The sequence below is a fragment of the Leptonychotes weddellii genome, chromosome 16 (genome assembly GCF_054177405.1).
Source record: "Leptonychotes weddellii isolate Sample4059 chromosome 16, ASM5417740v2, whole genome shotgun sequence".
In the NCBI taxonomy this organism is placed as follows: Eukaryota; Metazoa; Chordata; class Mammalia; order Carnivora; family Phocidae; genus Leptonychotes; species Leptonychotes weddellii.
This window is the reverse complement of record NC_138384.1, coordinates 43251041-43266693: the sequence shown is the minus strand read 5'-3', so window position 1 is coordinate 43266693 and position 15653 is coordinate 43251041. Positions and strand designations below refer to the sequence as shown.

Genomic DNA, 15653 nt, shown 5'->3' with positions numbered 1-15653 from the left:
GAGCTCCAGCCTCTTGAGGGCGCCCTTGCCTCTGGCCCCTCACGGTGCTCTCCCTCAGCCCAGAACCTTCCGCACCTGCCTCCCACCAGCCCCTCCCTCTTCTCCCAAGCTCCGGCTCCAGTGTCCCCAGGAAGCTGTCCCCCAGGCAGGGTCAAGCACCATCCTGAGCTCCTCAGCCCCACCCACATGGGGTCCTGACTGTTGGGGGACAGATCTGTCTCCCCCTAGCAGACTAAGCTCAAGAGGGCAGGACCCAGAATTATCTTGGGTAACAATGTGGCCCAGCTTTGCCCAGGACAGAGGAGGGGCCTCAAGCACGTGTGTTGCTAAATTAGTCAACGTTCCCAGACATCCCTCGAGTGCCAGCCTCATCCTGAAAGCGGGCTCATGAGTGGGGGCCAGTCATCAAGAAACTTCCGTGGCATCCGTGGAAACTCCAGGAGGAGAGCGGCGAGTGCTCAGGCACACAAAGGGGAAGCCTCGGCAGCAGGAAAGGAGTGAGGCTCCGGCACTGCTGCGGGCAAGGAGGCCGCCCCAGCCGAGGGGACGGAGAGAGAAGGGGCCTGCCCACCGGGGACCTCCCTGAGCCAGAGTGGCTCCACGTAAGGCCCTGCCTCCTCCCACCGACGGACATGGCCGAGGGGACCCTCTCTGGGGCGACGTTGGCTGCTGCCGAGCGCATGCAGGGCAGGCACAGGGCGGGTGATCCGCAAGCTCCGTCCGCTGCAGGAAGGGGGGCTCCTGCAGGCCCGCGATGCGGGGGAGCGCCCCAAAGCTCAGCGAGGGGGTCCTCACGGGCAGGGCGCAAACCCGGGCCTGGGTCAGCACACGGCCGGCTCCGCGGACTGCACCTCCCACCGTCCCCCCGGCTAGAAACGCAGTGCAGACGTTCTGCAGCAAATCCCCTCCTTCGGCCACCGCTTCCCCCTCTAAGCGTGTGTTACGTGAGCGCCTACTGAGTGCCACACGCTGGCCCTGACTCTGGGAAAGCCGAGGGGGACGAGCCGGAGGAGGCCATGCCCTGGTGGGGCTCACAGTCCTCCCGCCTCCCCCAACGCCAGCATGCCCCCAGACCCCGACTCACTTCTTCTTCTCATCCTCACTGGGCCTCTGGAGGCCTCCGTACAGCTCGTCAATGTAGATCTGGTACAGACACTGCTCCTCTGAGACTGCAGCAAGGCAAGCGGCAGGAGGGTCGGGGGGGGTCACTAGGAACTTGGGGGCGGGGTGGGGACACAAGAGCGAGCGCCTGGCCCGGGGGCAATGCTACTCTTATCCCCGCAAGGGAGGCCTCTGGGTGGACCCTGCAGAAATACAAACTTCTCCTGAGCGCTGGATGTCAGCGGGACTCCAGGGGCCACTCCACCGTGGGCCTCTCTGTGGTTCCATTTAAACTACCCATGTTCGGAGCCACCTGGGTTCTCGTTTAGCCACAACACCTGACCTGGGGAGCTTCCCACTGTACCCCAGCCCTCCCTGATCTTCCCTGCAATGAAAGGCACGGCCCTGACTGGCTGTGGGGCCCTGGGCAAGTCCCCTTCCCACTGCAGGTCTCAGCTTTTCTGTCAAGTCAGGTGGGTGGGCTGGGCGAAGAGCACCGTCCCTTGCTCCCACAGCAACCCCCCTCCCCGGTTCCCACTTGTGGCACACAAAGCCCGGGCAGAGAGGGCTCGGCTGGCCTGTCTCACCCGAGCTGCCTCGCTCTCCCTGTTCCAGCCCCGCAGACTGCCTGCGCCCACCCTCCCAAAGGCCTCTTCTGCAGCCTCCTCCTCCTCACCAGAGCTCCTCCCCCCCCACCCCACCTCGACCCCAGCCTCCATCAAGCACCTCAGAGAACAGCCCACCGTCTGTTAGATCACCACCTCAGCCTGCAACTGCCACCCGCTTTGGTGATTGTGTGGCTGCTGCCCTCTCCCCCATGAGACCCCCAACCCCAGAGGCGTGCCGGCCACACCACAGGTGCTCAGGAACGGTGGCAAGGGACGAATGCGGAGTCAGACCGAACTAAGGGAAACCCTGGCTCCGTGACCAAGAACCCCTGGGGCCCTGGGTGAAGGCAAAAACAGCAACAGTATCAAAGATGATAAAGTTCCCTGATCCTAAGGCCTCGCTGATTGCTAGAACTTTGGCGATCTTTGGTATCAGAGATGCTGAGATGTCCATCTTAGAAACAAAGAAACAAGGGAATAGTGAACCACAGCAGGAGCTGACCACGCCAGGCTCGGGGCCAGGCACTCAAGCGTCCCTCGCTGGGCCCCTACAACCACCCTGGGGTACAGAAACCATCATGACCACCCTTCTCTGGGAGGAGACCGAGACCCACCAGGCGAAGGGCCTCGTGTGGTCCATCTTCCCTTTGACTCAACAGGGAAACCCTGGGAGGGGACGTCTCAGTCCTCAGGAGGTGAGCTAAAGCTTGGAGCCGTCCATCAGGAGGCGGCGGTGGTTAAGTGCGGGGTGAGAATCCCAGCTCCTTGGACACCATGTTCCCACCAATTCCTGAGCCTCAACGTCCTCACCCGTAAAATGGGTGCCACCGCTAGGTGGTTGTGCCAATGTGATGAGATATAATACCGACAAAAAGGTCCAAGTCTGTCAGGGCCCGAACCTCCCCAGGCAAGCCCAGAGTGGGGAAAACCGTGAGCCTGTTTTCTCATTGGTGAAGCAACGTGGTGACGGCTTGGAGAAGAACACTGACATATACAAACGCTTGGCAGATTGCCAAACTCTAAATATTCCTGAACAATTCCTAAAAGAAATTTCCTCTTCACAAGTGACATTGCGACCCAAAAACACTGGGGGAAAGACACAGAGGAGACACAATGTGTTCTTGCTATTTTCCCCAATTTTTTATGACAAAAGACCAGAGAGGCAGAGGGTGTGAGATGTAGAAGTGACCCCAGCAGGACCATCTCGCTCAGCAGACTCGGCCCGTACTGGGTCCAGAGGAGGAGGCCCAAGAGAAAAGAGCGGGGAGCAAACCCGAGATCCCAGAGAAAGCACTGGGATAAAAGTGGCCTCCCCGTGTCCACGGACGCCCAACCCGCCTGCCACGCCCCAGCTCACTCACTGCCGGCAAAGTCGTTCTGCACCAGGCCTCGGTAGCGCTCGTAGTTACATTTCCGCTCATCTGACTCCTGTTCTGGGGAGCTTTGGGGGAGGCCAAAGTCTTGAGATCAGAGGGAGAGGGGAGGCCCCACCCGAAGCCAGCAGGAGTGGGGTTGGAGGAGCCTGGCTCGGGCCGGGAGGCTCCCCACCGGCACACCTCCTCCTTCCCAGGAAGGGACAGGCGGGCAAGGGCTTGGGAAAGGGGAGGCAGCAGGGCACAGACTCCCTACCAGGCAAGCCTGAGAGGGAGGTGGCTTACATGGTGGTGAGCAGCGGGGGGGTGTAGTCGGGGATGTGGTCAAGGTGGGCGCGAACATCGAAGCGGTCAATCATGTTGTTGGTGTCCCCCTGCCAGGGCATCCTGAAATGGGGAGCAAGGAGTTGAGGGTCCCCAGTGTCCACGTCCGTTCCCTGTCACCTCAAGCTCGGGAGCCTGTCCCTCGGCTCCCTGTGATTTCCCAGGCCATGGGCCCCACACCCTCACCCCCCACTTCTCAGTCTCTTATGTCACTAATCCCCCTGAATCTACATTCAGGCTCCTAGCCTGAATAGGACCCTGGGAAACTGAGGCCCTATTTCTCAGAACCAAGCAAGAGTGGGAAACTCGAACCAGGTCCCAGGGGCCACTTGCTAAGCCCCGGTCACTTTGCAACATCCCCTCTGGCAACGTACTTGCCATGTCATCTGGGCCTGTGTTCCTGGCTCCACCCATTCCCCTCTAAGTCCCCCAAGCACCCCTGCACCCTGGGGCCTCCATCCCAACCCCTGCCAGCTATCCTCGGCTGGTGACTGTCAGCTCCTCATGCAGGTCAGGCCGTCCTTGCTTGAGTCCCCACAGGTCTCTCCACACCCCAGGTCCCTCCTGAGCTCCAACCCTCAGACACAGACACCACCCCTCCCCCTTCTCAGTCTTACATGTTAACGGGGCTCTCGGCGGCCAAGGCGACTGCAGAATCCAGGTGCACCTTGCACGCTCGGCCATGCACCTGCAGGAACTGCGCTGGGTCCTTCTTCTGCGGGGAGAGACAGGGTGGAAGTCACCAACACGCTGAGCTCCAGACCCTGCCACCCCCGCCCAACCCAGCTCAGCAGCGAGCGCACCTCTGTCAAGTGGGCCATGCCTCAGAGGTAAACTAAGCTGCACGGGGGTGGCAGCACTCACGGGGGCCACCTCAGTTCTAGGGACAGGAGACCTTGAGATGGTGGAGAAAGGCTCTGGGCTCTGGCCCAACCTTCTGTACGGTCAGTACCGAGACCTTCTGCCCCAAAAATATGATTCCCCAAATCACCTCCCTCCCCCAATCCCGGGTCACTCATTCGGAGCCAGGTGTGAGCACTCCGGCCTAGACCGGCCTCTAAGACCCTGGGACGACGTGAGCACAGGCAAAGATGATCAGTGTCACTACTCATCAGGGAAATGCCAACGAGAACCATGAGACACTTCACACTCACTAGAACAGCGGAAACGGAAAGGACAGACGTGAACAACATTGACAAGAAGGTGCAGAAAGTGAGTTCTTCAACAAAGAACTGCCATAAAACCCAGCAAGTCCACTCTTAGGAATATACCCGCCAGAACCGAAAACAGATACTCAAACACTTGTACACCGATACTCAAGCAGCACGACTCACAATGGCCAAAAGATGGAAACGATCACGTGGCCATCAATGGATGGCCAACAAACAAAACCTGGTATATTCAGACCACGGAACCTTGTCAATAACAAGGAGTGAAGAACTGACGTGTGCTACAACATGGACGAGCCTTGAAAACAGAACGCTCAGTGAAAGAAGTCGGTCAAAAAGGCCACGTTATAGGATTCCATTTATGTGAAAACGTCCGGAATAGGCAAATCCATAGAGACAGAAAGTAGATGAGTGACTACCCAGGGCTGGGAAGTTGGGGGAGGGGGGGACTGACTGCTAATGGGTATGGGGTTCTTTTTGGGGTCATGAAAATTTTCTAAAATTAAGCTGTGGTGATGGATGCACCCCCCCGTGAATATTCTGAAAACCACAGAATCGTATGGTATGTGAATTGTACCTCAATAAAGCTGTTAAGAAGGCACCAACATAGAGGAGAGCGGCCCCTGAGTCTATGCTCCTCCAGCCTGAGCCCTTGTGTGAAGGTCAGGATGCCAGGTGCGGCAGGAAAGGACAGAATCCAGCACCAGCGAGCGCTCCCACTGCTGAGCCTCCCGAGCGCCAGGCCCTGGCTGGGCTCCTGCTGCGGGCCATATCCGAGGAACCCACAAGAGCCACGAGAAGGGCTACTGCTACTATCCACTGAATGCTGGCCAAGCTCCCAGCAACACCTCCCCAGGGTCCAACCCCCCCCTCGCCACATGCTGGTCCAGCCAGCCTGTCTCCGGCCCAGACCCCTTGGCAGCCTCTTCTCGGGCTCCCTGCTGTCAGCCTGCCCTCCGCAGTCCACATCTCCCACACAGGGCCTGGGGCGGGGTGGGGGGGGGTGGTGGTGTGCTAAAACCTTTCAGGCCACATCCCTCTCTGACTTCGCTCCCCCACCTCTGCTCCAGACATGCCAGCCTCCACAGCACCCCGTGACCACTCCACTCATGCTCCGCTCGGGACCTCGGTGCTCGCTCTTCCCTCGGCCTGCAGAGCTCTGGCAGGTGGCTGCCCCCCGGCTTATTTCATCTCTTTCCAGAAGCCTTCCTCATCAACTCTAAGTAGTTTCCTGCACAAGCGCATACTTACCCTCTATCTCCTTAACCCCACCTGTTCTCTTCACAATGCCTGCCACCACCCGGTTTCCCACCTTACATTCATTTACCAGTTGTCTCCTGCACTAAAACGTAACTTCCACGAGGCAGGGATCGCTGCTCTGTTCACCACTGTATCCCCAGCGCCCGGAGCAGGACCCGCCCCACAGCACACACTCGGGAGCACTGACTCAAGGGGAGAGAGAATGAATCCTGACCGATGAGGAGGCTGAGGCCCCAAAACCCACAGCATCAAATTCCCAAAACCCTGCACTTCCTCACTGCCTCCACCTCCCACCCACAAAGGGCCAAGAAGGACACTCACTGACGACCATGGCTAATGCTGGGCTACTGTCCATCCCACACTAGCCACGTGCCAGGCTGTTCCCCCTCAGCTAAGGTGCGATCCGCCCAAGACCACAGGGTCCAGCAGGGGTGGTGCTGCGGGAATCCAATTGCTTGTCCCGCCCCTCACTTCCCTCCCTCAATGCGTCTTGGGCCCCACAGCTCCCTCAGCCCTGTGACAGCCCCTGGGGCCGCTCCCGGCCCACTGCCCAGGTCCCACAGCCATCGTGGGACCCTGCTTGCAATAAGGACACTGACTGGTCCAGGGAAGCCGCAGGCTGTGCCAGCGACCCCAGAAGGGAAAAAGCATCAGGCTGGGTTAAAAATCGAAGTCCAGGGCCTGGCTCTGCTGGGAGATTCTGGAAAAGCCAATGAACTGTCCTAAAAGACAGGCCCTGAACTGTTTTATGTATATTTTCTCAAACTTCCCAAGCATGGGACAAAGGTTAGCAGTGTTCCCGACGAGGAAACTGAGGGGTGTGGCCCACTGGCTTGAAATCATGCCAGTACCACACAGAACTAGGATTTGAACCCAAATGGGCCTGACCCTCAAGTCCACTCCTTTTTATTTCAAAAGTAGTTTTTTTTTTAAATTCTGGTGAAAGGCATATGATGAAAAATCTACCACATTAACTACTTTTTTCTTTTTTAAGATTTTACTTAAATATTTGATACAGCATGAGCAGGGACAGGGGCAGAAGGAGAAGCAGACTCCCCATGGGGGGCTCAATCCCAGAACCCTGGGATCACAACCTGAGCCAAAGGCAGATGCTCAACCAACGGACTGAACCCCCAGGTGCTCCCCACATTCGCCACTTTTAAGTGTACAGTACAAATGTATCAAATTACATGCACCTTGCAGTGCAGCGGATCTCTAGAACTTCAACTTGCAAAACTGAAACCCCATAGCCAGTGAATGACTCCCCTTTTCTCCTCCCACCGGCAACCACCTTTCTATTTCCTGTTTCTAAGTGCCTGACTACTTTAGATACCTCATATACGTGGAATCTTGCATCTTTTTTTTTTTCTGACTGGCTGATTTCACTAGGCATAATGTCTTCAGGTTCCTCCACGTGGCAGCACGTGACAGGATACCATTTTCTGAGGCTGAACAATATCCCACCATACAGACATACCACCTTTTCTTTATCCCTTCATCAGTCGATGGACAGTTAGGCTGTTTCCCCACCTTGGCTATTGTGAATAACAATGCAAGGAACATGAGGTGTACAAACACCTCTGCGGGATCCAAAGTCCATTCTTAACCACTGGACTATTCTGCCTCCAGGATCAGATGGGAGTCAGAGGAGTTCATGGACCCTTTCATTCATTCATTCAACTGATAAGCAGGCACCCACCATGTCCTAGGCCCCATGCTAGGGCCATGGCCGTGACGGACACAGCCCCAGCCCGACCCTCACGGCTCACGGTCCAGGGCTGGGGACGGAACCGTCCCACACAGTGACGACCCAAAGTGGGCAGCGCTGGGATGGGAGAGCCCAGGGAAATGCCTGACTCAGCCTGGGCAGAGGTGGGAGTAAAGAGGGGGGTCAGCCTGGGGTTTTCTAAAGGAGGAGAGGCTTGAACTATTTCCCATTTTCTTATCAACAGGGAATTCTGTTTCTTTATCCAAACCACTGATTAAAGAAGAAAGTTGACAAGGACAAGGGCAACGACAGAACCAGGGTCAGCTAGGGGGAGAGAGCAGGTGCCAAGGACAAACCAGGAGCAGGGCAACCAGCCTTGTGTGGGCCACCCATTCAGCTTGCCATAAACTTCCTTGGCTTCCTCAGTGCTCGCCCCACAGCCCCCTCTCCAGCCAAGAATAAGACGAGACCCGTGTGAGCCGCCCCATCCCCTCCTCAAAGCAGCCACCCACAGCTTGACAGCTCCACTCTGCATGCTGATCACGTTCCCTCGAGGGGACAATGGTGGCTTGTACAGGCCCACACCACAAAGTGCCCCACAGACACTGTTCTTGTTCTAGACGTTCCTCCCTGTCACCCAGTGAGAGGGGCCGACGATCACCACTGTCCCGAGGGGGAAAATAAAGCCCAGGAAGCTCCCCTGCTAACAAGAATGAGAGCCTGGAGTCCCAGGCCTTTCAGAGTGACCCATCTCCAGCCTTCTTTCCTCTACACCATGCTGATTCCAGCTCTACCTGGTAAGAACTTCAGGAACAAGAGCCAGCATTTACCGAGCCAGTCACCCCGGGCAGGCCTACGCAGAGGTCAATGTGCCCCATCAAAACAAACAGCCCTGTGAGGGGGGCGCTTGGCCCCCATCTGTGGCAGACCAGTAGCTGGCAACCAACATCCATTCCCCCTCCCAGTATGTCTGGCACAAGGCCTAGGCCTCTCAGGCTCCCTTGCACTTGTATATGATCCTGGGACTCCTGTCTGGCCAGTGGGATGAACAGAAGTGTTGGGTGCAAACATCTAGAAACTTTCTTAAAAACTGGCATGAGCCAGGTTTTTCCCTCCCTCTTCTTCCCTGCTGGATGGAATGCAGACACGATGGCTAGAGTTTGAGCAGCCCTCTTAGACCTTCAGAGGACACTGGTAAGAGAATCCACGTTCAGCTGAACAACGAAATGGTCCTTGAGCAGAGCGGGCTATATCGGGGCTTTCAGGGGAAAAAGAAAGAAACTTCTATCTTCACAGCCAAACCTGACTCGACGTAATTCATCATTTCACATGCAAAAAAGGAAACCGGCTCAGGGAGACAGTCATTCGCCCAAGGTCACACTGTACATAAGCAGAAGAGCTAGAATTGGAACCCAGAGCCCTAAGACTCAAACCCTGAGGACCTAACCATTTTAGTATTCTGCCTCCACTCTGTCACTTTGGACATGTCGCTGCACCTTTCAGAACTTCTATTTCTGGGGCACCTGGGTGGCTCAGTCGGTTAAGCGTCTGTCTTCAGCTCAGGTCATGATCGTGGGGTCCTGAGTTCAAGCCCCGCATCGGGCTCCCTGCTCAGTGGGGAGTCTCCTTCTCCCTCTCCCTCTGCAGCTCACCCTGCTTGTGCTCTCTTGCTCTCTCTCTCTCTGTCAAATAAATAAATAAAATCTTAAAAAAAAAAAAAAAAGAACTTCTATTTCTGCAACAGTAAGCCCAGGTGAAGTGCTAGGAGAGGTCAAGGTTCAGAGTCTGGGTGAGAATGCCAGCTGTGCCCTCTTGCTATGTGACTGTAGACCATAACTCTCTGAGCCTCAGTTCGCTCATCTGTAAAATGGACGTAAATAAGAACCACGTCCGAGGCTGCAGTGAGGACTTGATGAAGCGTAAACGCATGTCAAGCACATAACACATAATGGACAACACATATTTACGTGTGTTGTGTGCGTCAACAGCACCAGCTGCTTTTATCAGCATTATCTTTAACACAGGGATCAATCCCAGCCTCTTAGGGCCGCTCAAAGGACTAGAAAGAATGCACCAAAGTAGTGGGCACTGGGTCTGGCACACCACGAGCCCTCACTATAGCTCATGGCAGCCATTTCTTCCTAAGCACTGTGTTCCTGGCCCACACTGGGGCCTCAACTAGGACCGGCACAGACCCAGACCCTGCCCTCATGGTCATGTTACAGTTTTCCCAACACCACCAGGGAGGGCTCGCCTTGATCCAGTGGTTCCTTCCTGGGAGACAGAGGGCAAGTGAGGAGCTCTCAGAGATTCCTCTCCTATAGTAATAGCAGCCTCTGTCTCACTGGGGACTCCCAGGAGTCAAAGAAACCATGCATCTAAAACTCTTCTCACAGAGCCGGGTGCCTGGAAGGAGCAATTAAAACGGTAACTGCTACTATTAGTAGGTTTACTCGATTACTCTTTCAAGCTGTATTTGTTGACCCCAAGCTGAGGATGCAAAGATGACCTGAATACTAGTCCCCAATCTTACAGAGCTAAATATGCGTATGTTAAATTCCAAAAAGGAAGAACAGGGAGCTGTAATGGCATTTATAGGGGACACCTGAGTGTGGGGGATGAGTGAAGACTTCCTCAAGGACTGAGATCTGACAGATGAGCAGTCATTACCCAGGTATGGGAAGAGCTCATGCAAAGGCCCTGTGGCTATGTAATTCTGAGAGCTAAACCGATACTCTTTATACATCTTTTGCGTTAGAGAAAATCACCCTAGATAACGAGGAGGTCAGATAGCTTGAGTAAAGGAAGGAGGCAGAAAGCAGAGTGGCATGACTCTAAGTGTGGGGGGGGAGGGGTGCGGTGCAGACCATGCAGAGGCTTGAAGGCTGTGTTGAGGAGCCTGGGCTTTCTATCGAGGGCACTAGGGAGCCATGGAGGAGTTCAGAGCAAGGGAAGGAAGAGGGTCAGACTTGTGCTTTAAGATTTTTTTTTATTTATTCATTTGAGAGAGAGAGAGAGAGACAGAGAGAGCACAAGCAGGGGGAGAGGCAGAGGGAGAGGGAGAGGGAGAAGCAGACTCCCCGCTGAACTGGGAGCCAGACATGGGGCTCGATCCCAGGACCTGGAGATCATGACCTGAGCCGAAGGCAGATGCTTAACCATCTGAGCCACCCAGAGGCGCCAGCCCTGTGCTTTAGAAAGACCTCTCTAGCCCTGCTGAAGAGGATGACTTGGAGGGGGGCAGGAATGAAGGCTAGGAGACCAGATAGGAGGCTAAAGCAGGAATGCAGTAGTAAATGGGAACATCTATATTAATATCATCTAACAGGAGAATTGAGCCCAGTACACAAGTGCCATTTCAAGCTGGGGTCTCAAGGGCAAGTAGGAGTTAAAGAGGGAAGGAGAGACATGACAGGCACAATGCCCTGTGGTGACAGAGATGGGGAAAAAAGGCCAGTGGAGCTACCCAAGGATGAAGCTGAGAGCCTGGGAGAGGTCAGACCACAAGGGCCTTTAAGGTCACAGATGGAGTGTGGTCTTCTCTCCCAAAGCAACCAAAGCATCAAACAGGAGAGGAAGGTAGTCAGAGTCCATTTAAATGAATATGGATGGCACTCCCACAGGGTGCCAAGCCAAATCTTAAGAACAGCTGAGCTTTTCTGGGCACTGCAAATATAGCAGGAGGACAGACAGCCTTCAGGAGGTGGTCGTCTTATATCTGGACTGCTCTGAGTGTTACAAAACTTTCCTCCTTCCTGCTAACACCAGCTCTGTACTGAGGCCACACCAAACAAGACAGCATACCAGAACCAAGAGAACGCCTCTGGTTTTTACCCATGAGGATGCTCAAGAATTGAATATTCTCCTGAGGAAAGCTGGGCTCTTGTTTTGGCATATTTCCAAGCCCAAAACCCCACCAGGATGACCGGGGCCCCACCCTCCAGGAAAGGTCCCACCCCAGATCAAGGCCAGTCACTCACAATCTTTTCATAGTACTCCCGCCGCCGCTCTGCTCTCTTCTTATAGTCAACCATCATGCCTCGAAGCTTCCGCTCATGCTTCCGAGCCTCGTGCCACATCGTGGTGAGGCCGAGCTGGGGGCCTCAACCTGGGGGATGAGGGGAGTGTCAGATGGGCTGTAGAAACCATATGAGCAGAATCAAAGTCACCTAACAAGCTGGTAACAGAACCGATCCTAAACACCAGCTTTAGGGAAGGGAAGTGAGGCTGCAGAACTGCGTGCCAGATGCCAAAGCGTATTCCTGACAACTCTGATCCAGTACCTCGGGCGTTCTGAAAACCCCCTAGGACATTCCGGAAAGAGCATCCCTGGGAAAGGAGTGTCCTGGGTTCAGGGCACTAGAACCAAGGACGTAAGGTTTTGGAATGCTAGGAGTGAGTGTTTGAAATACGGTCTGGAGGGAGACCCTAGGCAGGTGGGGCTGTAGTTCAAGGGAGGGAGAAGAGCTGAAATGGGGCTACCCGTGGGGTAAGGAATGAATGCAGGCGAAGAAGACTTCATGGGAACAGAGCGGTGGTATGGGGCGGAGATGGGGGATTGGGGGGGTGGCGGAGATGGAGGGCAGGTGAAGGGCGTGGACGGAAGACGACAACGCTTGGGGGAGGTGGGGAACATGGGGGTGGTGCTGTAAATAAAGACCAGAGAGAGGCTGAGATCTACAGAAGAAATCTGAATGGCGGGGGCGGGGGGAGGTGGGGCGATGAAAAACGGAGTAGAGAATGAGGGAGGAGGAGCCGGCAGAGTGGGTGGGCTGAGCTCGGGGGCAAGGCTTGTAGACATGGGCGGAGCCCAGGGGTTTGGACTGGGATCGAGGACCCGGTGGGGGCCTCGGGGTTCGGGCGAAGGTTTTTGACAAGGGGGCGGGGCCTATGGTAGGCGGCGGGATCCGACACGGCGAGGTCGGGCCCACAGCGGGGGCAGGGGCGCGGCCTGAGACGCCGCAGGCCGGAGGGGGTGCGGGGCCAGCGGCCCTCGGGGTTGGGGCCGAGCAGAGGCTCACAGCAGCCCGGGGAGAGGCCGACACGAGGGCGAAGCTGGACTGACGCCCGCCCGAAAGCCAGGAGGTCGGGGCCCGCTACCTGCACTCACCGGCTCGTCGCCGCCTCCCACCGCAGCGCTCGCGCGCGGCCCGCACCGGAAGCGGAAGTGGGAGGCCGCACGAAGGGGAGGGGCGGAACGTGGCGGAGCGCGCTTCCGCCGACGCGAAGGGCGGGCCCGGGAGGGGAGGGGCGGGGCCTGGAGGGTGCTGCCGTGAGAGGCGGAGCCGAGGCGATCCCGGAGGGTTCCGGCTTGCGGGCCCTGGGGCGTTTCCCCAGCGGAGAAGAGACCGGACTCCAAAGGCTCAAAAACTCATCTTTATTGGGAAGACTCAGAACAAACAACCTTTACCCCCCACCTTCAAGCTCGGGGGAGGAGAGCTGAGGATCTGCAGCTTTCTCCCATATGTACACTCCAGAATCCGCCTGGAGAAGGTGCCCCCACCCGTGGGGGCTGAGGCAGCTTTACAAGCTGGTGCATGGGAGCCAAGCCCCTTTTCCTCTCCGGACTCGGTTTTCTCACTTGTAAAATGGGCTCAGGGGAAACCGGTGCTACGGAGCTTCTCACCAGCGCTGAAGATGTCCCAGTCAGAAGGATGAGGAGGTCGGAAGGCTGACCAAGGGTGGCCCAAGGGGATGGAGGTGCTGGACATCCTGGTTGGCTTTGCACGGCTCCTTCCACCTCCCTTCCTCCCCACCCAGCGCCTCTCCTCCAGCGCCTCGGGGCTACGTGGCCTCCGGCCCTGGGGACAGGAGGCCTCCCCCAAAGCCCACCTCGCGGTACTGGTTGGGGAACATGTTGCTGCCCACAAGGCTGGCAGTGCCCCCGTCCCCGGGGCCTGGGGCCTGGTATGAGTCCAGCGTCATTGGCTCAGGGCCGGAAGGCTCTCCAACAGCCGGCCCGGCAGCCCCGTTGCCCGTGACGACAGCGCTGGCGAGTGGCGGCGCGGGGGGCAGCATGTCCAGCATGGTGAAAAGTGTGGGGGCCGCAGCGTCATCATAGGCAAAGCCGTCGTCCAGGAGGTCCGGCCCACCGGGGGGCTCCAAGCCGGGTAGGGTCACGGTGCCAGGGAAGAAGTCTGTGTCCGGCAGCAGGGCTGACTGCGGGAGGAACGGGCCTGCAGGGATGAAAAGGCAGAAGGAAGTAGAGTGGCTTTAGCGGCGACTTCTGGCCACGCTCTAACTCCAGTGCCCTGATAGTACTAAATGCTTCATCACTGTGGCCTCCTTTAATCCCAAGGAGAACCCCGAGGTAGGGACTATCACCATTCTAGTTTAATAAGCAAACTGAGGCAAAATAATTCAGTCACACATAGCTGGAGAGTTGTAGCACCAGGGCTCAAACCATGCTCCTGCAGGGCTGGGGAGTTTTTCCAAAAAATAAGGAAGTTGAAGAGGCTCTAAAATCCCCTCTCCCCCAAATTATAGAGGCCCCCCAAAAAGTGAAATCCCCACACACGGGAGACCCAAATGAGCAGTCACCAGTCCCCACACTGGAAGGTAAAATTACGTGTCATTAGGAGAGTCTCTCCCTGAGACAAGACAAATCTCAGCAGCAAAGGCATATTATGCTTATCTCAGAAAGAGACCCAGGGCTGCTGGGACTCTATTTTCCAGCCTCCCTTACAGCTAAATGTGGTCATGTGACTAAGTTCTCCTGGCTGGAGGAAGGTGGGCATGATGGCTGGAGCTTTGGCAGCCATTTTGGACCATGAGATGGAAACTATGAGTTGAAAATGGCAAGAGCATGCTTGAGCCTCTGATGATCATACAACCTCCAAACCATCCCAGGACTATTCACCTATGTTTATCTGAGAGGAGAAATAAAGTTCTAGCCTGTTGAAGCCCCTGTTAACTTGGGTTTTACTATGAAAGCCGCTAAACATGATCATCACAAATGCAGGTGGCATTCTTGTCTGACAAGTTCCTAAGATCTGAGCACTAACTCTGTACCAGCCACTATGCTAACTAACTGTGTCATATGACCTCACTAAATTCTAAAAAGGACCCTAAGAGGTAAGGTTTTCATCTGACAAATGAGATCCCAAAGAGGTCACACGATGGCTAAATTCAGGCTTCAGAATCCAAACTCGGTCTGATTCCAGAGGCCATGCCCCTAACCATTATACTGTCATGCCAGAGCAGCTTTGCCCAAGGATGAGAGGGGCGGGGGGCCTTTAGGCACTGAGAAATTGGGGTGATGGAGGAGGTAGATGAATGGCAGGTGGCTAATGAGGAGAGGCTCTGGAAATTGAGGATTGAAGGCCGGTAAAGCGGGCTAGGATTGGTGGTTGCTATAGGTGGAGCTCTGGGCATTGGTTACCAGGTGCAGTGGGTAGGGAGAGCAACAGGTGATACTCGAAACCTCCAGGGTGGGACTGGCTGGAGTGGTCCAGGCTCAGCAGACTCTGAGTGGTTGGCTGTTGGCGGGTCGGATGGGAGCTGGGACCCTGCGGTAGCTGGGGTATTGGGGGGCAGCGTTCTTAGAGCTAGTGGTCAGCAGGTGGGGAGGCTTCTGATGGCAGCCAGATAGGGCTGCAGTCCATGGGAAGTGGAGGCTGGCGTGTGAGTTGAGATAAAGGTGTGGGGAGGACAGGCCAGAGGGTGGCTGGGCTAGAGACAGGCTCTGAATTAAGCTTGGCTGGCTCTGACAACCCTTCCCGTTTGTCTACCATCTACTCCCTGCTACCCATTCTACATAGTGTTTCATCACTCATCTGTACACGTGCCCAGGTACAGCTCACAGCTCCACCGTAGACTCTGTGACCTCAGCTAAGAGACTTCACCTTTCTGGGCCTCGGTTTCTTCACCAATAAAACGATAGGGCGGTGCAGGGGGGAGGAGTGATGCGATTTAAATTCAATGAGTAAACATACAAACTGCACTTATGTGCCCACCTGTTATATAGTATCTGTAAAAATAAATGCATTAAAATCTAAAAGGTCAATGAGGGAGGTATACAGTGAAACTTTTCAGAGGAGACCCTGAGGCTCTGAGAGATGGAGCAACTTGGTGAGGATCACACAGCCCGAGAATGGCCCAGCAGAGATCG

General features: G+C 55.9%; 2 protein-coding genes across 4 annotated transcripts in view; both read right to left on the bottom strand.

Annotated features, from left to right (window-relative positions):
- Positions 1-52: 52 nt before the first annotated feature.
- On the bottom strand, positions 53-12752 carry CLASRP (CLK4 associating serine/arginine rich protein). 3 transcript variants are annotated; one of them, XM_081807089.1, is made up of 7 exons: positions 12654-12703; positions 11524-11679; positions 4024-4121; positions 3368-3469; positions 3071-3150; positions 1085-1169; positions 53-514 (listed from the first exon to the last, which is right to left on the bottom strand). In XM_081807089.1, the coding sequence occupies exons 2-7, from the start codon at positions 11620-11622 to the stop codon at positions 406-408; spliced, it is 573 nt and encodes a 190-aa protein (XP_081663215.1). In that variant the 5' UTR covers positions 11623-11679; positions 12654-12703; the 3' UTR covers positions 53-405. The 3 variants fall into 3 exon arrangements, with proteins under 3 accessions (XP_081663215.1, XP_081663214.1, XP_081663216.1); XM_081807088.1 differs by having other exon boundaries at positions 54-514; positions 11524-11651; positions 12654-12752; XM_081807090.1 differs by having other exon boundaries at positions 54-511; positions 11524-11651; positions 12654-12752.
- Positions 12753-12906: 154 nt separating this feature from the next.
- RELB (RELB proto-oncogene, NF-kB subunit) overlaps positions 12907-15653 on the bottom strand; it is a 25093-nt gene continuing 22346 nt past the window's right edge. Inside the window, 2 exon segments of the mRNA XM_081807906.1 lie at positions 12907-13754; positions 14084-14094. Coding sequence (XP_081664032.1) covers positions 13328-13754; positions 14084-14094 — 438 coding nt within the window. The 3' untranslated portion in view covers positions 12907-13327.